The sequence below is a fragment of the Pungitius pungitius genome, chromosome 18 (assembly GCF_949316345.1).
Source record: "Pungitius pungitius chromosome 18, fPunPun2.1, whole genome shotgun sequence".
Classification (NCBI taxonomy): Eukaryota; Metazoa; Chordata; class Actinopteri; order Perciformes; family Gasterosteidae; genus Pungitius; species Pungitius pungitius.
In genome coordinates this window covers 8,273,999-8,296,476 of record NC_084917.1, presented here as the reverse complement: position 1 = coordinate 8,296,476, position 22,478 = coordinate 8,273,999, and the positions used below count along the sequence as shown (strand labels likewise).

At 43.0% G+C, this 22,478-nt stretch overlaps 1 protein-coding gene across 4 annotated transcripts in view; it reads right to left on the bottom strand.

Moving 5' to 3' along the window:
• LOC119226493 (rab GTPase-activating protein 1) overlaps window positions 1-22,103 on the bottom strand; it is a 49,189-nt gene extending 27,086 nt beyond the window's left edge. The window contains exons 1-14 of one of the 4 annotated variants that reach the window (XM_037484527.2): window positions 21,990-22,103; window positions 16,781-17,016; window positions 14,670-14,699; window positions 13,483-13,777; window positions 12,895-13,108; window positions 12,593-12,767; window positions 9,756-9,916; window positions 8,626-8,736; window positions 7,698-7,764; window positions 7,502-7,604; window positions 6,904-7,073; window positions 6,569-6,737; window positions 5,625-5,718; window positions 4,162-4,312 (exon numbers count right to left, since the gene is read on the bottom strand). In XM_037484527.2, the coding sequence (XP_037340424.2) occupies window positions 4,162-4,312; window positions 5,625-5,718; window positions 6,569-6,737; window positions 6,904-7,073; window positions 7,502-7,604; window positions 7,698-7,764; window positions 8,626-8,736; window positions 9,756-9,916; window positions 12,593-12,767; window positions 12,895-13,108; window positions 13,483-13,777; window positions 14,670-14,699; window positions 16,781-16,933 (1,893 nt within the window). In that variant the 5' untranslated portion in view covers window positions 16,934-17,016; window positions 21,990-22,103. The remainder of the gene's footprint in view (window positions 1-4,161; window positions 4,313-5,624; window positions 5,719-6,568; window positions 6,738-6,903; window positions 7,074-7,501; window positions 7,605-7,697; window positions 7,765-8,625; window positions 8,737-9,755; window positions 9,917-12,592; window positions 12,768-12,894; window positions 13,109-13,482; window positions 13,778-14,669; window positions 14,700-16,780; window positions 17,017-21,989) is intronic. The other 3 variants (XM_037484528.2, XM_037484529.2, XM_037484530.2) reach the window with 3 other exon arrangements.
• Window positions 22,104-22,478: the final 375 nt, after the last annotated feature.

Here is a 22,478-nt window from a genome sequence, read left to right as displayed (position 1 = left end):
AATTGCCTGCTTTTCCCCACGAGGGCCTTTTTAGATATTTAAGATCGTTGTAGTTGTTTCCTGCTTAACTTTGTAACTCCATGTGTATGCGTCCCTGAAAGAGCCAGATACACAGAGAGGGAGGGAAGGAAGGGGAGAGTTGCAACTTCTTACAAAAGCATTTTGTAAAAAACACCTACTGGTTGTATCAGAGCCAACGTACTACTGGATATGTGAGTACTAGCAAGATCCAAGTTCACTTCACATTATGTTCTCATAGGAACAGTAACATAACCAATGTTTGTGTGTATTTGTGTGATTGTGTGTCTGTTTGCTTGGGAAGCCCTCGAGCATTCAGATTTTGAACGCATCAGCAGATGCTGTGCCTCCACTCAGCACGTGAGGTGCTTTTTGACTCAGTCAGTTTTCCCCAGGTAGCACGACCTTTCCAGGTATCTCTTAATCTCCCCGTCGGCAGCATCCTCTGAAAGACTCTGTTGAACTACATTGCCTTCAATTTTCATAATCCTGTGTAAAGAGCCAACTGAACCCGTGCTAGAATAAATCGCCATCCTGCTTCTATTAAGGTTTTTCATTTAATTACTCGGAATACAAAACTAAAATTAGAAACTTCAGTGGGCAGTAATCACCAACATATTAACTAATGCCTTTCTGAAGACAGCAGTCTGCCTCGTGTACGACAATTTGGTAGCTCGATGGGAGCCACAGACACATGGCTGCACACGTCACTGCACACGAGCCCCAATTATTCCTTTTAAACCACCCAGCTGGCGGATCGTAATCCTGATCATTCTGTCCTGGTTTCATATCATCTCGTACCTGTTAAAAACATGCCAGCTCAGAAACTGCTTGTACGAACAACTTCGCACTCGGCTCGGTGCTTCCTTTTGGTCCTGAGATTCACACACTTGCCAAATAACGTCTGTTTTTCCGGTCTTTTACTTGGAAAAAAAGTCAGAAACCTCTGTGAAAAAAAACACTTTCACACTGAAAAAAATCCAAGGGGCAGGGTTAGGGTGAGGGTCCGGGTTAGGGGCCGCCCCTAATCCGCGTGTCGATGTGCCCTTGGGCAAGACAGTTAAACCCAACGTTGCCCCTGTAGCTGGGATTACTGTGTGTGAGAATGCTAGTTACTGATGGGCATGTTGCACCGTGCATGGTAGCTCCTGCAATCAGTCTGTAAATGGGTGTGAATGATGACATGAAGCATAAAAGCACTACAAGTATAGTACATTTACCCTATTTCAAGGTCAAACTGCAATGGTTCGACAAACTAAAAAGGCAGAGCCTCAATGTCCCTGGACGCCGCCCTTTGATGGCATGAGCGGTGTTTATTGAAAAAAGAAGAAAAAAAAAAAAGAAAACCGGTCAAATGATGTCCTTTCGGAGAAATGACCTAACTAAAATGTTAATCTGAGAGAAGATAATGTTACTCTTTGTGGTCACTATGGTGACAAAGATCCGGTGTGGTAAGAGCTGTTACACGGTCACAGACAAAACATTATATGATACGATGCACAAGCTTCCAGGAAGAGCTCATTAACAAAATTTTGGGAAAATAGCTACATAAATACATCAAAAAAGTATTTCCATTTCAGCCAAAGTCAGATCGGGAATACACCCGTGAAGCTATGGAACAGAGAGACCAGGGGGCATACGGTCACACATGAAAAGAAAATCGAGCAGACACAGCAGGAGAAGAGTGAGACGGGAGAACCGCGGATGACCACGCCGACAGCGAGATGCGGGTACACACACACACACACACACACGCACAAACGTGTCTATGTAGGACTTGTGTACCTGCAAATACAAACGCTGATGAAGACGGACAGATAGGCGCACGGGTCAGTAGGTGGGTCAGGCAGAGACTGGCAGGTATATGTGGGCGCTTGTTTTTTGCCTCCCACAGCAGGCTGGTACAGCAAGTGTAGATAGCAGGCCTGTGTTTACCCGATCACATCTTGTCTACACTACACATACCCGCTGTGGATGCCCAAATGGACACCGTAGGGGACGCTTCTAACATTTCGCCTCTCCCGTGGAGATAAAAGGTGGTTTAAGCAGCTTTTGATTATAATGCGGAAACAGAATATAGTTACACGGCCACCATTAACCACACACGAGCCAGCCAGAGCCACAAAAATGCACAAGTCAATAAATAGAAACAACAGTTTCTGAAGAAAATGATAGTAAATGCATCCACACATATAAATATACTTTCAGATTCAGAGATGCGCCACTAAGGCACAACAACATGATCCTGATCATGAACTGAACTAGGTTATCGGGACATGAGATCATTCAATCAAGTCCCCAGATTAACCACTTGACCTGTTCGAGCTGCGTTCCTTTTACTGACGTGCGCAGACCTCGAGTTCTCCAACTTCTGGTATCGACGTGTGTGTTAAAACACAGAGTCGTTTGTCTGATGCTTTTTATCCTCTCCCTCAACAGTCCACAATGCAAAAAAAAAAAAGGAGCATTTTTTTTTTAAACAGATAATGTTATGTACGCGCCAATATTATCTGAATGAGGATTGGTAACCAGCGTGTGGATGAACGCCGAGTTCAAACCGGGGGAAAAGGGGGAGGGGGGGGTGTACAAAAGAGGGCACTAGCTAGGACATGATGTGCACACAGTGCAATGCAGCACAAAAAGATACACACAAGCACAGGCTGAATTGAGAGCGCCCGCAAAACAAATTAGGAGCTGGTACACGAGCATGGTATGTACACATTTTAAAATAGCAGCTGAAAAAGAAGTCAAGAAATTTGTACATGATAAATAAGTTTTAATTGGTACCAGTAACAATACGGACATCAAAGTGAATTAAATTGGCCCATATAATATTCAGTACCATTATACAATGCGTTTAAATAATCGTTGACATTTTAGAACTATCCCTCTTGCAATGACTGGTGTGTCTTAGAGTTCAATTTGTTCCCTTTCTTTCTTTCTTTTTTGAAATTGATGTAACTGACCATGTGCACACCTTGTTGTAAAAAAAAGAATGACCATCTTTCTGTCTTTAAACAGCTCTTGGCCATCTCTCCCAGTCGTGTTCAAAAGAGACTAAACAAAAAGCGCGAATAATCTTTCTGACTCAGACAGAGCTGTGTGTTTGTTGGCTGGCCTACAAACGTGGAACACTTCAGTCTTTCTGATAATAAATTCCTTTCCGACTTCATGTCCAAAGACTACCAATGAGGAATAAAGTGGCATTGCAAAGCCTTGTTAGAAAATTGTACTCTAGTTTTGGAAAAAAATATATATTTACATATATTATTTTAACATCCACATTTTTACCATTATCACACGGCAGAGATGTAAACACAAAGATAAGGAGCAAAAAGTGAGGAGGGAGCGCAAAGCAGAGCAGAGGGAAGGGAAGGGCAAGACCAACATCTTGTCACCACCTGAGCTCGGTGCCTGGGGATGTTGCCTTTCCGCAAAGACAGTGGTGCAGGGCTGCAGCCAAGAACAGAAATGCCTGCCAGTGCCGAGTCACACTCATTCAATTCTAACCTATTTGGCCGCATGGCCGAACGTACATGCACATGGCATTTTTTAACATGCATATACAGAGTCAGGTTTTTTGAGTTATGAGAGGACGTTATGGATTACGAGTTTTAACAGAACCATTAACACACAACAAATGTCTTCTTGAAGAAAGGGGGGAAAAAAGGGCATAAATCTCTCGCTTACATGACACTAGAAGTCATTATCAGGGATGACCTACGGGGCAGCAGTGGCTAGCATCACAAGTTTGAAGCACATGAGAGAGAGAGAGAGAGAGAGACTCATCAACGTGGCCATCAGTGGCCCCTGGTGTGTGCTCCCAAGCAAGGGTCGCTAGGGTCAACAGCAAAATATTGAAACAAATGAAATACGTTTGAATAAAATAGGTTTTGGTTAAACAAACCTTTAAACCACCTGAGCTCGGTGGTTTATTTATATATATATATATATATATATATATATACACACACATACATAAAAAATCAGACGGTCACTACAACAAAAAGCTCTCTGCTCCATCATAAAAGGAGTAGGAGCGCTTCTTGATAAAAAGGCCCCACCGCCAGCATTGGGGGTCCGGGTGACTTTAATTGAGCACTGAGCATTCTTAACAAGGACGTTAGTTTTGCGCGGGCTTACCTTTGTGATCAGAGTGCGGTACTCTTCTACCTGGTGGTCGTTGTTGTGGCAGCCGGCCAGGAGCTGCCACACCTCCCCGCGCAGAGCCTCTGGGATGCCACTCCGAACCAAAGCCGGCAGCTGCCTGGGTCGCACCGATAAGTTCAAGTGCCTGATAGAGGAGAGGGGCAGTCAGCCATGAGCGTATATAAATAAATAAATAAAAAAACACTCATCTGCCATCTTTAACATCGACCTTCCACTGGACCGCGTCATCTCTGCGTTTATGACAGTGAGAAAGGAGTTATATCATAGCACAGGCGAAGGGATTCACAGGCCTAGTCACACCTCTTACAATAGGATGCAATCAATACATGAATCTAATCACAATATCAAATATGTGCTATTTATGTGCAGTATCTATGTCATTTAACTTACATTTATTTTTCCTCTGCTGTTGGTACATTCATTTAGTTTAATATTTTTCCATGCACATTTCTAGGAGGATGGGGAAACAATAGAAGACAATAAGCTAGTGAAAATTACAGCAACAATACTCCGAGGCCAATTTCAATGTTTTCCTTCCTTGTCATATTTAAAAGTGAAAGCTGTGCAGCATCCAGTGCACTCTGGTGTCTTCAGCCCATGAGGGATTGACAGCGACAGAACTATAGGCAAAGCTGTATCTAACCAACAACTAATCACAGACAGATCACCCGCCCAAAGACACCGTTATCCATTTGCAAGTTTGTTTGGTTTATTTGTTTCCGAGTGTCAGCTTATGCAATACATGGGTATTCAGTATTGGGACTAAAAGGGAACAAAAGTGTACTGTGTACATGCATATGACGTTAGTGAGGCCAGGTCTGGTCCTGAGGGGTTTAAGACTGTAAAGGGCTTTCTGTGACTTTCCCGTCTTTGCTCCCACAGCGGCACACACCAATAACTAGCACAAAGCCCAGTATTATGAAAGGCTAGTCTCATGATTCCTTTCTTAGGCATGATCTTTATCAGATAAGTGAGACAAACTCAATGTTTGAAGAGACATATCAACATGTTGTATGGTAAGAGGACAAATACAGCAAATAAGTAAAGACAAAATATATTAATATGATATATGAATCTGCATGTGTATACAAAATGTCACTAAATCCCAATATTCCATTGGAAAAGATAAGTGAGCACGGACTGTGTGTGCGTATGTATGTATGTATGTATGTATGAGAGAGTGGAACCTAATTTGCAGCCAATTAAAGACTGAGCTCTGAGTTTCAATTCAGTTCATCACAAGCTTTTGATTAAAAATAAATGCAGTAATGGAAGAGTGAATCCATCTTAATAAGCTGCTTGTCATGAACTCCTGCTCTCTCACAAACAGTACATCCAACACACAAAAATCAGTTATCGGTGTGTGTGTAAGTGCACATTCATTCCAACAGCAGTGCAAGAGGAAGGAGAAATCTAACGAGGGAACAAAGCCTTACCACTTGGATAACAAGTCACCCCAGGTCTCAAGGATTTTCTCTGCACACTCCTTGGAAACGTCACCCGACCCGCTGAGTAACGGCTCGTCATTATCTGGACACAGAGGTGTACAAAACGCAAGATGAGATGCATTGTTGTACTCTTCATACTTAGATTTGCCCGGTAACGGCTTAAGTACAGTACCAGTAAAAAGTCCGGACACATTTACTCATTCCATTCAAGGAGAAAGTGTCTAATATTTTACTGGTACTGTATATACAGTTCAGTGGAGCTCATGCAGGTTAAATGGAATTTATGAAATAACACTTTGGATGTGGAATTTCATGATCAACAAATAATCGTGTCCTCTATTTGAACTATTTTTATATCTGCTGAAAAACTAATATCTTAATGTAATCTGGTATTAACAACAACAAGCGAGGTACACGCAGTCCAAAGAGAGATCAGATTGTGCTAACGGGAAATAGACCAAGGACTAAAAAACAGACAAAAAGTTCCTTAATTAAGCTCATTGAAACTTCCCACTATCACACAAAAAGACAAAAGAAACTCACACACCACTGCTGCCTAAGTATTCTATCAGGATACAGAACAAACAGTTCTACAAGACAGTTATAAATAAAATACCATGGCAGATCATACACTATCTCTTATGCAACCACGCAGCGGATAATGTTTTTTATTATTAATGTAGAGTCAATCCTTAATACTATCTTAGTGGTTACGCATCTACTTTGAGGTTGTTTGTGTCTGACATGATTTAACATTTTCACATGACTGATAGTCCGTCTTCTTCTGAGGCTCTACGTGGACTTGTTTGCAATGGACTCTTTTCATATGTTTTTATATTTGCAGAAGGTACACCATTTTCTATTCTTCTGTATTGTGTGTCATTAATAAAATAACAATATCATACAAGGCGACTAAACAAAAATCCCATCACCTTCCTCTTCGTCATCCTCGGGCGGGGAAGACACTGCGGTACCAGTCCTGGTGGGCATTGTGCCGGGGCTAGCAGTGGTCTTCCGCTTCTCTCTCTCAGTCTCACTTTCCAGACTCACCACTTCATAAAGTGTGTCAGAGGCAGGACTCTTACGCTCCTTACGCTCCATCTGAGGAGAAATGGTCCAACACGTTTCTTTGTTTTTGTTGCATCATATATATATATATATATATATATATATATATATATACACATATATATATATATATATATACACATATATATATATATATATATATATATGATGCAATGGAGATGGAGAGAGAGACACATACCTGCCGTAGTCTAAGGTAGAAGGTCTCAGTGTAGTTGCGCTTGCTGAAGGGCCAGAACAGCCTGTCATTTGGGGAGCACACTCTGACCCTCGTCTCCAGCAGGAAACGGACTGGCTCCTCTACCTCTGTGATCACCAGGTCCACCGCTGTCGTCATGTACATGAATTTATCTATAAAGCAAGAAAAAGCTAACATTTTGTCCCCATTCTATAACATATATGTTTAAACCAAACCATGTAACTTGTGTGATCGGGGAGAACACTGGAGTGAGACAGATTTGTGGTGTATAATGTACGATGTGGCACAATTTGGAAAGAAAAGTGAGTATATTCATTAGTGATTAGTTCTAATATTGTAGTTCCAGCTTTTTGTGCAACATCATTTATATCAGATATAGCAATTATTACAGGACAGTTTCCATGCATAATAAGTGTAGCTATGATTGAAGATTATATTGCTCCACTGTAGCTGATTTGAGTACTGGAAAGTGATTTTCATGCTTTCATGCTGTGAAAAAGTGTGAACAAACAACGATTTATGAACCAATGAAATAACTGTTGATAATCATTGGGGTTTTGGACAGATTATTGGCGGTTACCTTTGGCCGTTTCCTCATTCACAGGCTGGAACTGAGGCGTGTTGGGGTTCCAACTTCCTGTGATGATGTAAGACTTCCCGTCGGAGCTCTTTCCCATTGACTCCTGAAGGGGCGCGAGATGGAACAAGTTCGAAAACACACTAAAGCACTCAATGATATGCACGCACACACACACACGCGCAAAACAGCCACCCACCAGATCTAGCAGGTGCATGTCGCTGTTCTTCACATTCTTCCCTGGGCTGAGCAGGAGACCGAAACACCTGGAAAGGACACACACACCCACAAGCACACACAAGTGAAATTAATAGGATTACATAAGAAAAGAAAAAAGTGGCACAGAGCAAGAGCACGAACTAGAACTATAAATCCAATAGAGTAAAAACGGTTGTTAAGCATCACAAGTTACCGCAAACGGCTTCCTGGACTGATCGGCTAACACAGAACAGAACATGGAGAACATTAAACACAGCCCTTCAGTCCTCAAACCCTCAGTGTTCATCAAACAATAACAAACCACCGTGAAAATGGAAAACCTGCAAAGAAGGTGATGGAATGTTTACATTTCCACAGATTTATCCATCTGTGGAAAATGAGGAGAGTCTGAGACAAACTGGCATTAATAACCATGTTAAAGCTGTGCCGGAACACTTAAACCTCGATTCGGCTGTAAAGATGTTCCCCGGTGTGCTTATCAATCATAGCGTGATTCCTTTCTTATGAGCGCCTGGTCACGTTTAAAGCAGACACATGTCTCAGCTGAAGCAGAGGGAGGACGTTCTGACAGATACGGGACAGATTCTCTTTGTACTTTAAGGACAATTATAGGCCGACAAAGCTGTATGTCCTCCATTGTTAACATGAATGTGGAATCTGTCTGCATGTTTTGTCATGGTTACAGATATACATGTTGTCTTTGTTGATGCATTTGCAAATAAATGTCCTGAAAGTAGAGCTGTCTACATACCACACGGTTTTCTTAGTTAATGAGAAGAACCATAAAAAGAGCTCTGAACAAACCCCGGGGCCTCTTCAAAAGATGTATTGTGTGTGTGTGTGTGTGTGTGTGTGTGTGTGTGTGTGTGTGTGTGTGTGTGTGTGTGTGTGTGTGTGTTTTATGTTACCTCTCAATAGCCAGTTCCTTATTAGAGGTCTGCTGGATATAAATAACAATTTTCTTGTCCATTCCTGCACGCAGCTTGAAGCTCTGCTTGTCCTTGTCTTTTGCTACAGCACTGAATATGTGAACACAAGAAATAATATCTCAACAAATCAACGATACAAAAAACTGAGATTAATGTGACAAAAAATTACAGTGATACATGTTTGCAAGGGACATACTGAGGCAAATACACTATTAGACCTTACTCAGACCAGGTTGGTTAGTTCTCATCGGAGTAGGACAACAGTAATTGTAAAGTTTATGTTTTTTCGGACTGAAAAAAGAATAGTATCCCTACGCCACGGCTCAGAATAGAATAAACCCATTTTTCATAACAAAAGTGTGCATGAGAGCAATTCTCTGGTTCTTTTCCTGCTCTGCTTTCGGGCTGGAAAAGAACCAGATTTGAGACAGGAAGAGTAATCAACCTTCTCCAAATAATAAATTCCTGAGGAAAGGCCCGAAGAAACCATCATTTAATGTATTGCAACATTTGGAAACTGCCATGATTTCAAGCAGTGCTCTCAAACAACAAACACTAGCCCCTTCTAAGAAGGGCCTTGATGTAGCAGATACAGTTAAATTGAACTGTATCAGATAGTCATGGTTTCACACTGTAACCAGATCCTCCGATTGCCAGATAAACAGACTTTTAGCCTATAAAAAGGAACAATGAATTGAATATATTATTTTTGCAGTTTTTAATGGAGACATTCATTTCATTTCTAGGAAACTGTGCTTTCACACAGCATGTGTGAAAGCATGTGAAGCGCTTGCATGTGAGAGCGGTTTTCTTGGAAGTCAGCACCCTCAAATCAACAAAGAGCTAATGAGGATGATCTATGTTGTGGCTGAAAATAACCGTGGGCGTAATTTTTGTTTGGTATATTTTCTAAATAAGCTGAGTGTCTAGGGTTGATTATGAACACAAGGAAGGGTCTCAGTAGTATAGGAAAGCTAAATAAATATAGAAAAGGTCCCCTGTATGGAGCAAACACAGGAACTCTGTTGGATTCTCTTGAGTCGAAGGAGGGGCATTATTATATTGGACTGCGAGATGGGGGTGCTCATTGAAATGAGTGAAAGTGTCACCTGAAGGTGCCTTTGCCATCATCCTCTTTAATTTCCTGACTGACAGTGAAGGTGAACAGGTCACTGTCAGGGGTCAGCGGTGCAGGCTGCTGTGATGACAGAAGTGCCTTCTTAGCTGACCGCCGGAACGCCGTGGCAAAGCTGTACAGTATCCTACTCACCTGGAGGAGGGATGGAAAAGACATGCCAGAAATGTATTAACGGGCAGAGAATTTGGAATGGAGACTGGAATGGATGAAGCCTAATAGCACAGTAAGAATTCATGAGCTTTGTGATTCAAACAAAGGAGAAGCGACATTAGACAAGTTTTCTCATGGAAGCAGACACCTAATAGAAAGGCAAAATATCGTGGTTTGGTTGTGACACAAAACATTTTTAAGCCAAAAATACTACGCAAAATAGAACTACAGTAATTACTATTGATTTAAAAACGCAAACACGCCTCAGCAGATGTTTTATGTAATTCTGCAGTACAGAGAGCTAAAAAAGCCTTTCAAATGACCCACTAATCTATAAAACATTTTGATTTTTTATCAACATACTGATTCACATGTGCCAGAGTGGAGTGTGTGGATGTATTGTTCCAATTAAATTTAAGCAGAGGGCTCTCAGTCCTCCCGGAGACTACGAGGTTCTGCAAAATGTCCAATCCCAAAGAGCGAACTCCCAAAGAGTTCAGGGGACAGCTAAAAACTGGAAAACTGTGGGGCAAATTACATTTTCACATTCCAGTCAGAAGACTCCAAATTGGTGAGCTCTGCATTTTGTCAATACAAAAGTTTACCTTTGAAATCGTTATTGCACATGTATGTACGAACCAGAATAGTGGACCACAGCAGTGGTTTCAGATCATCTTATACAACATTCTGGTACTCAGCAGAGCTTTGGCGGTAGTAACAGAAAGTTGGAGTGGGGAAAATGTTGTTATCAATAAATAACCAGGCTCCTTTGCTTCAAGACCAGAGTATCAAGCAGCTTCTGGACTGTGCTACAAAAGGCCTTTGTTTTGTTCTCGGTACGGTAGGAGGATGTTCAGGTGTTGCAAAGGGGGGTGATTGTTTAGAAACCACAGGGAACTGGATGCAAGAGATGAGAAATATGCAGAGTTGTGATGGGGGTCACCCCTTGCATGGATGGATTTATGACAAATAACTCAGAGTTCTTGGTTACTCATCAATGCCGTAGTCTGAACTAATTTGTTTCAGCTGCCTACAAAATTGCCTTTTTGATCAGTTGTGTGCAGTCAGAAGGGAGCTCTACCAGGAAGTGGACAGTCGTACTGAAGACATATCAATCCTGACAACTTATTAAGGCAAACATACAGGTACATGGCTTCTTATTTATTCCTACTTGGCAGCAGTACCTTCATACTGACATGACGCTTTGAAACATTTTCCACTGATGTCATGTCATGCATCTCTTTGTCAGCAAACAATTTGCGTTTGTCTCTCTTTCGGATTCCAAACATGGGATTTCAATTTGTTTTAGGAGCCCAAATCATTTAAGTAGAACAAATTTACAGAAAGCGTACCAATTTGAGCACTGGGTATTCATCTCTGGATGGGAGCAGCTATTTTATGGGCACTAAAGGGAAGCGTTCGATATGACAGTACGCAGGCTCTACATCACCATCAATACAAAGAAGGCGGAGCAGGACTGAAGTTCACTTTATGTAAGAATAGGTGGAGCTCCAAAATCCAAAAATCTGAAAACAGTGCTTGCTGTGATAAGATCTGCCTCTGTGATTTGCCTTAACTATCTCAAAATATTTCAAAATTTTTGGGTGAAGAATAGTAAAGATCCTCTTAACAAGGTTTATTTAACAATTGGGATAATTGCTAAAAGCAAAACAAGACAGCTAAGGCAAATAAGAGAGTCATTGAAGCGGTGTTCGTCTTCCACAAGGTTACCTCAGTACAGAGCAGTGATGACATTAATTAATAAAGAAGCCTTGGGAGCTATTTAAAGTGGATTTGAGGCTGATGTGAGGTCTATGACTGGAGCAGCCTTTTTTTCACATGGAGGAAGACAAAGACTGCAGAGCCAGGGCTGAATTTCCACTGGGGATTCTCTGTGTGTGGGTTTACGTGTGCGCATATGCATTAGTGTTAGCCTGTGCGTTCAGAGCGGGTGTCTGAGAAACTGGATCGTGGGATGATGTGGGACTGATAAAGTAGCATCTGTCAGGGGGCTCTTAGGAACATCGAAGGAGAGTGCTTCCATGAGGGAGAAATCAGGTCACTGAAGTAATACTTTAACCTAGTTCCAGGAGTCAATTCCCTTTATTCTTCTTTATATTTCTGAAGCTTCTGTATTCAAGCAATGACACTTGCTTCCCCCCTATATGTTAGCTTGAGGGGGGTTGTGTGTACTTTGTATACATGTGCATTGAAGCGCAGCCTGCGGAGCATGACATGACAGTGAAGAAGTTCCTGCAATGGGCTACAGGGAGATCAACACTTTAAGCCAAGGTCAACGGGAATACTGCTGACAATACGAGTGTGTAGACATCTATATGTGCCTTATTGCAAAAGACTGAAAAGGTGGGTGTGGGGGGGGGGGGGAAGACAATGTAATGTGCTTTTTCCTCCTTTTTACAGTTATACTACTGTTCCGTAACCATAGCCAGGGGCCTAGATGAACACTGATTTAGGTAATGGTTCCGTTAATACTACCCTTTAAAGGACCCCTTACACATGGGCTTCCTACAGAAAGACAAAAGGCATGAATTGCTTTTTAAAGTTGTTCTAAAGCTTAAGTTCACACACAGTGAATCTCAAACAATTGTGAAGCTATCCATTAAATTCAGCTAATATAGTAAACATAATGAACCTCACCGCTTCTTGGATTTGGCAGCGGAACACATGGATCCTAAAGATCTCCGCATTGTAGTGGCTCTCGGTGAAGGCAAAGCAGTCGCTCTCCGGTGTGCCATCGTGGCCTCGCACGCAGAACAGAATCTTGTAGATCGGGTAGTTGGCGATCTCTGTACTGGTATTAGGGTCCAGCAACCTATTCAAAATATACAATTAAAAACCAACCATGCAATATCCTCAAAAATCACTGTGGCAGGTAGAGATTTGATTGTGACCGAGCAAACTGTATGTGTACACACACCCAGTAATCCCCCCCCTATTACCTGACAGTGCCTTCGGACACGCCTGGCACAGACAGTGTGACATCCAAGGGGAGTTGGCACTGCCCTCTGAGGATGCTCATCATACGAAGGGCCTCCACCTCACTGCGGGGGGCGTTGACTGAGGCACACCCGAGGTATGTCAGCTGGCTGAACACAACGCTGTCCTCGTCTGGGATGGGGCTGCCGGGACTTCCGTCTGACGAGGACTCATCCGCTGCCACGGGGTAATGGATTGGGAGAGAGGAGTGAACAAAAGGACAGGCAAAGGATTGCATTATTATAGGGCTGCTAACGTGACTTTATGGTTGCACATGACTTTCATGGCCCTTAATGGAGGAAAGCGGACATGAGCTCAAGTAGACATGGAGTAGGAGAGATGTGTATGAGAGAAGATCAGTGAATGAAATGTAAGCAAAATAGTGAAGAGAAAACAGCACATGAAGTAAGTGGAAAGTCAAAGTATGCTGTATGATTTAGAGATCTGGGTGCTTCTATGATATTAAGCTGAACGCCTTGCAAACACATCTATCAAGCTGAAGATAAGAGCCATTCATTGGCCGGGCTCTTGGCCGTCACCAAGTTGCTCACCTCGGTACGACCGCTCATTCAGCTCACTCTCCTGCGCCGTCTGAACAGGGAGCACCATCTCCAACTTGGGTGGTTGGGCACTCAGGGGGTCGGAGCCCGGAGGCACAGGTGACGCCGTGGCAGGAAGTGACGCCGTGGCAGGAAGTGACGCCGTGGCAGGAAGTGCGCCGCGGTCGCCCCCGCCAAAGTTTTCCATTCCCGCTTCTGATTTGAGGCCAGTGTCAGCTACAGATGGGTCCATGAGGACATCCTCTAACTCCCTCTGGAGCTGCTGCTCACTTCCATTCCCCACGATCTGACGCAGACACACAAACGCACACAACACACAAACAGAGCGACGTAAACAAACACACACATACACATACAGACAGACATGAATACAATGCCAAGGAACAACGGCAAGCATAGAAAGCACAAGAAAATACAAGAACAGATTGTCAAAACAGAATCTATTTAGTAATCACGATACACATTTAATTTAAGCTTATAGTTCAACATCAACTGCGTAGAAAGGAGAAAATGTTCAGCAGGCTGTGCGTTTGAAATTATTGTCAACAGTTTGTTTTAGATGCCTTGTTTTGTGATGACAATCAGATTTACCTCTTGGTTACATTTAAGCAAGGATTAGTGATTAGTGGGCACGCAGGATTGTGTCCTGAAACACCGCTAACAACGAAACAAGATGTGTGGGATATTTCCGAAAGCGAACAAACAGCAACCCAAGCAGCACGAGGCTGGACAAACCATGAGGTGCCACAAAAGGAGGCGTGCCTCATTTCCGCGGCCTGCTGTTGTGCAGCCAGATGTTAAGGAAGAAATGGAGAGCACACTTAAGCCTCAGAAGACACTTTGGCACTAGACCCAAGTGCAAAATAAGCAGGGGGAATATTAAAATTATATAGGCTTCTGTAAAGCGGTACTATTCCAAATATCGGTCACTATACAACTATAAAACTGTGTTGGGCCTCTGGATTAACACGGAGTGCAATTGTCAGACATTAAATGTCTGTCACGGCAATAATAAAAACCCGCGGCCGGCTCAGGCCATCCCTCAACAGGGAACAAAAATACAGAGAGCACAAATAATCACAGACAGAATCACCACGGAAAATCACATCACAAAAATAGATACAAAACAAGCAAGGAGAAGATACAGAAAGAGAAAGCTAGCGTGAGAAGAGACTGACCTTAAAGCTGACCCCTTCCTCAGAAATCACCTGCATAACAAACAACAAGTTTAGACACACCGACTCCTGGCTGACTGGGAGGGAAATGTACACAAACGTGTCAGTCGTCAACCGAAACGGGACATCTGGTTGACCGGGTGTCAGCGGATGGCGTGATTTCACCACTACATGTTGAGACGGGTGGACGTGTGCAGGCTCCCACTGTTTCAGCCTCCCAAAGGCTCAACAAGGTTAAAACTACGACGCGGTTTCAAATGATTACAATCCTTTCATAGATTCTGTACAGGCATAATATGCAAAAAAAATAAAAATTACAGTTTCATCGCCAAGCAGAGCAAAAGACTTGTGACCCCCCCCCTTCTTTCAACTGCTGCAACTCGCTGCAACATCTGCGCTCTGATGGCGCCATCTTCTGGTATCCTTTGGTACAGCACTGAGTCTCCAATGTCACAAGGCATCTCACAGTACGGTACGGTATTGATGTAAACTAATGGACATGCGAGCCAGCTACTTAAGTCAATTCAATATATAGTGATAACTGGCAGAGGAGTAACCTGAACCCATTGGGGAGACACACAGGATGGTAGCCGCATTTCTTTCCTAAAAAAAGTCATCCCAGTCTTTGCGGAAACACACCCCGTTTACAAAACATCTTTATTTTCCCCTGACGAGGACTTCAAAACGCTTGCTGCTGCATCACTGCACGCTTTGAAAAGAAGCATCTGCTGAGCGAGCACTAACTGAATGGCAGAGGACATCCAGTAAGTCAGACGCACACAGGCCATTTACTAACATTCACTGCACGAGGCCGTGTTCTCTGCACCAGAGATGAGGATTTCTTTGCATAAGGAATTAGATTTCTCCGTGCAACCAGCCAATTTACAGTTCAGTTGATTGAGAGTGACAAAAGCAGAGTTGCTGTGATAATTGTAGCCACGACATTTTTTTATTTTCAGACGTTTTCAGGGCACCCTCATGTTATAATGGTAGGGGAAAACACTGGAAGATAGCAAACAACAAACTAGTAAAGCATCAGCTGACTCTTCTTGAATGTTCTGCTTGCACATAAAGAATCGTTTTCTTCAGCCGATTTACAAAAGTGACCTTTCTTTCCCACTACCTCATTCTATTTCTATAATGCAGACAGCATACAGTGGAAGTACTCGGGATAAACAAAAAACATGAGTCACAGGTTCTACAAGATAAGAAGTTCTAAGATATAATCAAAGAATGTGATGTGAAAACATGATTTCAGGTTCTGGTGATGCGGAAGGAATAAAAGGCTTCCTTACTAAAGAGGACAAATGAAAATGGACAATCACAGGGAAAACACACAAACCTAAGAACCTAAGACAAGGTGAGAAGAAGGTAGAGTGAGAATGTGGGAAAAGGCAAAAACAAGACATGATTAGCCTTATGGTTAGAGTGTGAGTGTTTAAAAGATGGACAGAGAGCTGTGGTGAACAGAACTTGTAAACAATAGGATGTGTATGGCTGGTGTGCCCTGACCTGTTAACGGGTTACACTGAATAACTACGGAAAGACTACCTTACAGCCAGATGTTTTGGTAAATCCTGCTGCTTTGGCACCAGATATAATCCTAAATTAGATTTTATTGAAAATGTTGTGGTCCAGGATATAAATCCTCAACACCCCTCTCCCAACTAAAGACAAGAAATAATAATAACAATAGTGAATATTTCTTGGATGGCTTTGTAATTACACAAACTATGTTTTGCTGACAATATATCTTAGTATTAAGTTGTATATTTTAAGAGTCAACTAAATCCTCTGGATGGCTCAAAGTATGATTTACGTTCTGTTTTAAAAGAAAATACTTCTGTAAAGAGTGTGGTCGTGATGCCATTTAGTCTGCAGCAGTCTGAACTGTTATCCTACTAGTAATTGTAACAAAATATTGTTTTCCAGTGGTAGTCATTCATTGTGTTTCATCAGGACCAGACTGTGATCTTCATCAGCATCGAGCAGCTGATTTATGATTGATGCCCTTCAGGTTCGTCTTCACAGTGAAACTCAGCAGACGTCTTAACTCTGCACCTCGGCGCGGGGTCTCCGCTCTCTCCTCCATACCTACGCCCGACCATCCTTACCTTCAGTCCTGTCTTTTCGTCATCACTACCATTATTAGTGGAGGAGGGGGTCTCGTCCCCCAGCCGGGACACAAGGACAAAGTCCTCACTGTTGAGAGTGGAAACAGAGTCCGAAGACACGCTAATCTTCCCCACCGAGCCCTTGTCATCCATGGCTTCCGCTGTTTAACTCAGCCACGCTGCTCATGAATGGGAGACGGGAGGAGAGAGTGGTGGGAGATGATGAGCAAAATCACCTAGAAAAAGAACAAAAAAATAAGATGAAGAAAAGAAGCAGAAAACAGTCATGATGTGATGAAATCCATGAAAGGCATCATTAAAGGCAACTGGAAACTTTTTAGAAGCTGACCCTCACATATAAAAGAAGGGGAAACCATTTAGGTTTCTTTTTCATTTTAAATTGAGTCAAGAATTTTTGGATTTCTTTGGATGTGAAGCTCTATCGCTACGGTTTGGGCCTCGAGGTGCCTCCTGAGAACAGAGCGTGACAAGGGAAGAAAGGAGCAACAGAAGCTTCTGGCACGACTTCAGCCAGAGACCATAACAAGCTATTTATGTCTGTTCCCCCTCCTTCCCCCTTTTTCTTCTTCATCCAACTCCCTGCCATCTTCTTGTTTTCACTCGCAGTTTCCTGCACTTTGCTCTCCTGTAGGGGCCACCCACCCTTCCTATTCAAAGCAGATCCGACAACGGAGAAGTAAAAAGGGCTAAAAATAAGTCTCCAGCCGAAAAGGTCAAAGCAGTTAATAATGTGAAATACTTATGATAACATTGTTGCAGCGACCCAGAAGAAACCACCACACAGGTGGCCATCTCTCTGTGACTAGAGGGCTTTGTGACGCCTTTAAGAACATGCGACATGAACTGAGCGCAGGCTGAGGTCTCGTCACATTTTCAAAGTAAACTGAGAAAACGAGCCGCTGGTTTTCATGCCGCCCCCCCCAAAAAAAGTCCTGGGTGTTGTATTTTCAGCCCGCGTTGCAGAACTGAACCGGAACACCAAGGTCGCAGAGTCCAGCAAGATTTACCACGGACAGACGTACGATAGCCTTGCGTCGAGGGCTCAACCGGCACCCGGTGACCTCTAAAGCCTGTGTGCGACAAGTATCCTACAGATCGCACCAAGTAGGAGTCGCATCCAGGTTCAAGCATTAAATGGGTCGGGTCACATGGACAGGACATAGAATGTAGAAAAAAAAAAGAAAAAAAACGTTCACACCGACTCTTTACAAAATGACCCTGACAGGTAACTCCATCAAAGACCAGGACGTAACAGCACTCAATGCGCTTGTTATTTAGAACTCCTCCGAGTTTAGCTACAGACACAAATTCTTTGTTCATTACTATACCAACTGCGGGACAGAGTTTATAAATGATTAAAAACCTACCAGTGAAAACGGAAGGAGCATCTGACTCACTAGCAAACCGTAGTGGAAATTCACATCACTCCTCATTCTCCTGATCTCCTCAGGCTTATCATGTTAAAGAAACATTCCAGATGTTTACTCTACTTTTGGCCAGATTCCATTTATCAGGACACAGCTCCTCTGCATGACTGGTTCTTTCTCCACAGGTTTTGGTTGAGGAACTTTCAGTTTCTCACTGTTTACATCTTATTTTTATCAGTTCTGCCACATTAGCTGCTGATGACAGTACTGACTGCCAACGTCTTATTTACAACACAGTTTCTTGTTTGATGGATGTGCTAAATGAAAGCAAAGTATCAACAATGAAATAACAATTATGGAACAAACTGTCCATGTTTGCCTTTCTGTCGTCCTCTAATTCATTAGAGGACTAAAAGGAAAGAAAGAAAGCTTTGAGCTGCATCCACTAGTTTTTCAAATAGTCCTTGTACTTCCATCACAAAAGCAATAACACCATGAGCCGGGAGAAACATGGAAATCGCAGGAAAAAAAGAAAAGTTTTGTTTAAAATAGATTTTATAGGCCATTCTTATCACTGATCCGACCAGATCACTACTTTGAAACCACAAAGTGAATCGCTTCAGAGAGCCCCGTAGAGTTTCATTCCTGTTTTGAGCAGCAAACGCCATCAAACACACACGCACAAGAAAAAAAGAGCAGGTTTAATGCAGACACGCACATACCCCTGCACAGGCAGCTGTAATAATATTATTATTATTATTACTATACAAATGGCGTGAGCCCTAAACTCGTCCGCACAAACACACACACACAGACCTCCCGCTCTGCGTCCCTGACTGGCTGGCGCCTCAGACGAGCTCATAATGGTGGCCTTGTCACCCTCCCTGAGCCTCGGCGACATCCGTCTGCCTGCTCCTGCCAGGCTACCCCGGTCCTTATCAATGTTTTCTGTGTCCTGGTACATTTCCGGCTAGACACACACACACACACACAAAATCCACAGCCTATTGTGTGACTGATTGTTAGAAGAATTAGCATTGAGATTTCTAAAATGGTTTAATTTTCAGAAAATTCTAATTAAAAGAGTTTTAGAGGACGGAAGTCGAGGGCAGCAGACTTCCTTTAATCCTTCTCACTATTCCCTCCGCCAGCCACACACTATATGTTCTAGCCTTAAATCTTATCTTTTTACATTCATTTGAATATTCTATGACTTATTTAGCATGTCAGAGTTCAAAAAAGGCGACAGGAGAAGGAGAAATCCGCCCTCCTGTCACCAGGTTGTGTATCAGTTCATTTGGGGCAGCGGTGGTGACACGTATGACAGAAACAGCTCTGGAAGCGGACTCTGGTTCTCAGGCGGATATTTTAAATACTTCATAAAAGAACACCTCTCTACATACTAAAACATTCTATTTAAATTACAAGTGGGTAAAAAATTATATGAATATTTGAGTTATATTTCCAACTCAAATTGCGTTGAAGAGCGTCCAACAACAGCGAACAGTATCTCCGCATTAAGCACGTCGCTTCAATGTGTAGGCCTTTTTTATTTTTCCTTCCTATAACTCCCCAGCTGAGTGCCAGCTGGGCCGTGCTACATATCACCAGGGGGAGGAGGACACAGCCAGAAACACAGGCGGAGAGCATTGAGGCCAGAAACACGGTCCCTTTCAGCTCGCCTCACAGGCGCGGGAGGCTCAGTCAGAGAGGAAAGGTAGAAAGAGTGTCAGGAGGGTGAGGTGGAGTACACGACGGACCAAAGACGGACTTCTGAATTTGTCCCGAATTTAAATCTCAATTGTACTGTGTGAGCATCTAATAATCATCTTAATCCAGATCCACAGCGCAGGAGCACTGACTATTTCCACCTTTGAACGTGACAAACCCAACGACCAAACAAGTTGCGCATGACTAAGGAAAAAAAACATTCTGAAATGTTGAGTGTGTGTCAGTGAGACACACGGTGTGTGGCTAACCAAATAAATGTGTTGTGCGGTGCTGCACCTGTGTGGATTCATAAGGAACCAAACAATGGTTTGTAACGCAGACTTTAGGCCGTGTGTGTGTTTAGTTGGGTCGGCTTCAACACACACACACACACACACACACACTGGTGAAGGGCATGAAGGCCTTGAGACATTGCAACCTGAAAGCAGCAAGTGTCAGTGATAGTAGGTTCAAAGATGCAGCCAGAAAGGAAACAAATACGTGCACCTAGCACCTATGCTTGCGTCTGTTGAAATCAACTGATAGCCCTGTAGCTTGATACCGAACGAAGGGTCCGAGCGTTTAGGGTCTCACACACTACGAGATTGTTCGCCCGAGAAGAATACGTTGTGACGCGGTGAATGATCACGTTTCCTTGTTTCCCCCGCGCACACACCATCGTCCAAAAAGGTGCCCTCGATGGGCTAAATGTGTAATTTGAACTGGCCATAAGAGGACGGATGTGTGGGATTTCAAGAAAGTGCATTAGGCATTACATTTGACACTTTGGTTCTGAGGGGGGAGGATTGCATTTAACGTGTTGAGCTATGGTTAGTAAATTCCCACGCTCTGCATTTTATTATGGCTGACTTTAGAGGAGACGATGCGCTGCAGACACTGAAATAAAATGCCTACATTTCTGCATTCTTTGGGGCCTTTCTATTGATGGACAGAATTGCTTGTTAATACCTTTGGCAGTGTTAGTGCGGTTGCTTTAAAATCATTGTATTGTCCCGTGCTCATTAGCCCAAATATAAAATATATCACATCATGTTGGCAAGATAAAGCAACTTGATGTTGCAACATATTCCCTCCTCTAGCAAACACATATTTTCAGTGTTGTTAACACCGAAAATATTTGCATAAACAAATTGTTAGAGCACGTGTCAGCGGCAATATTGTAAAACTTGTTTTCAGGAAAGAGGAAGGATCTGATATCACAGTTGGCACATTGTTCATGCATTCTGTAGGTATTAGGATTAACTGCTGTAGTTTGGGAACACACGGCAAAGTCTCCCATGGCGCTACATGTGAAGCAGACTTGAGTAAAACTTTTCAATGCTCATCACACAACAGGTAAATAGAACACAAAAAAGCAGTGCAGTAAACATAAACTATGCTACTCACGCGCACGATGCATGTTGAAAACAAAACAAAAATACACACCGTGACAGATAAATGAGGGATTTCCATATAGAGAAGGTGTGGTTATTCACCGTTTAACACGGTTCTGCTGTGACGTCACTGGTTTAATTGTCTTTCTGGTCTCACCGTTGCACCAATTAACAGTTAACCTGAATCCAAACACACCTGCTCCATGACGCCTACTCAGCCTCGTTACGCGTCAAACCCTACAGCGTTAACACATCACCTCATCAACAGTTGACATTATATATCGATAGATAGATGTATAACTGTACATATGCATATATTTGTTTATCAACGTCACTCGAGCCTGATGTCGCGAGCTCCTGTACGTTAGCCCTCACAAACGTTAGCAAAGATAGCTACTCAGTCAGCAGTCATCGATTCAAGGTCCACTCCAGAAACAGTGGACCGCACGGTGAACCAACGGGCCAAACAGTTCACCACGACAAAAACCCAACTGCTACGAAAAGGTGTTCGCAGTAAACGGACGCGCTGACGGGTCCTCCCTGAAGCCTGCAAACAGGCCATTGCTGTGTGTAAGGCTAGCATGGCTAGCTAACGCCTGCTAGCCATGCTACACTAGAACTTCGAGCCAACCACCGGGTGTTAGATGGTTTCAAGCAACTGAAGAAAACGGTTGCATTTTGGGTTGATGGCGCAAGTTCGTGTGCAAAAGAGCTTACCTTAATTCCCACGGTTCGATGGATTCCAATGCGGTCGGTACAACATTGCACTTCCCAATAACATCAGCATCCAGCAGAGCTGTAAACACAAGCACCACCAACCCGCTGACACCCGCACTGCGCATGCGCATATCGGTGTCCGTCTGTCCTGTGCTGAGGGGGGACAGGGGACGCGACCTAATGACATAATGCTGTACAGCTCAGTCGTCTTTCGGTCCATGCGAGTCTCCAATCAGTCGAGACAGGCCTGAGTCTCAATGTCTCAGTGAAGTGTCTTCACTTTTCTGGAGTGAAATAAAAGTTAGTCTTTAAAATCAGACTCAAGGGCGATTTCTGTTATTTTTTTGGTGCAAGATTTTATCAGTTTTTCACTTGGAGGTCTAATATGAGGTTGTGTCTCTAGGGAGTCAAGTCTTACATATCACAGCAGTAAAGTTGAACTAAGTCGTAGTTCTGTTGAATATATTTAACTCAAGTCTTCATCAACGG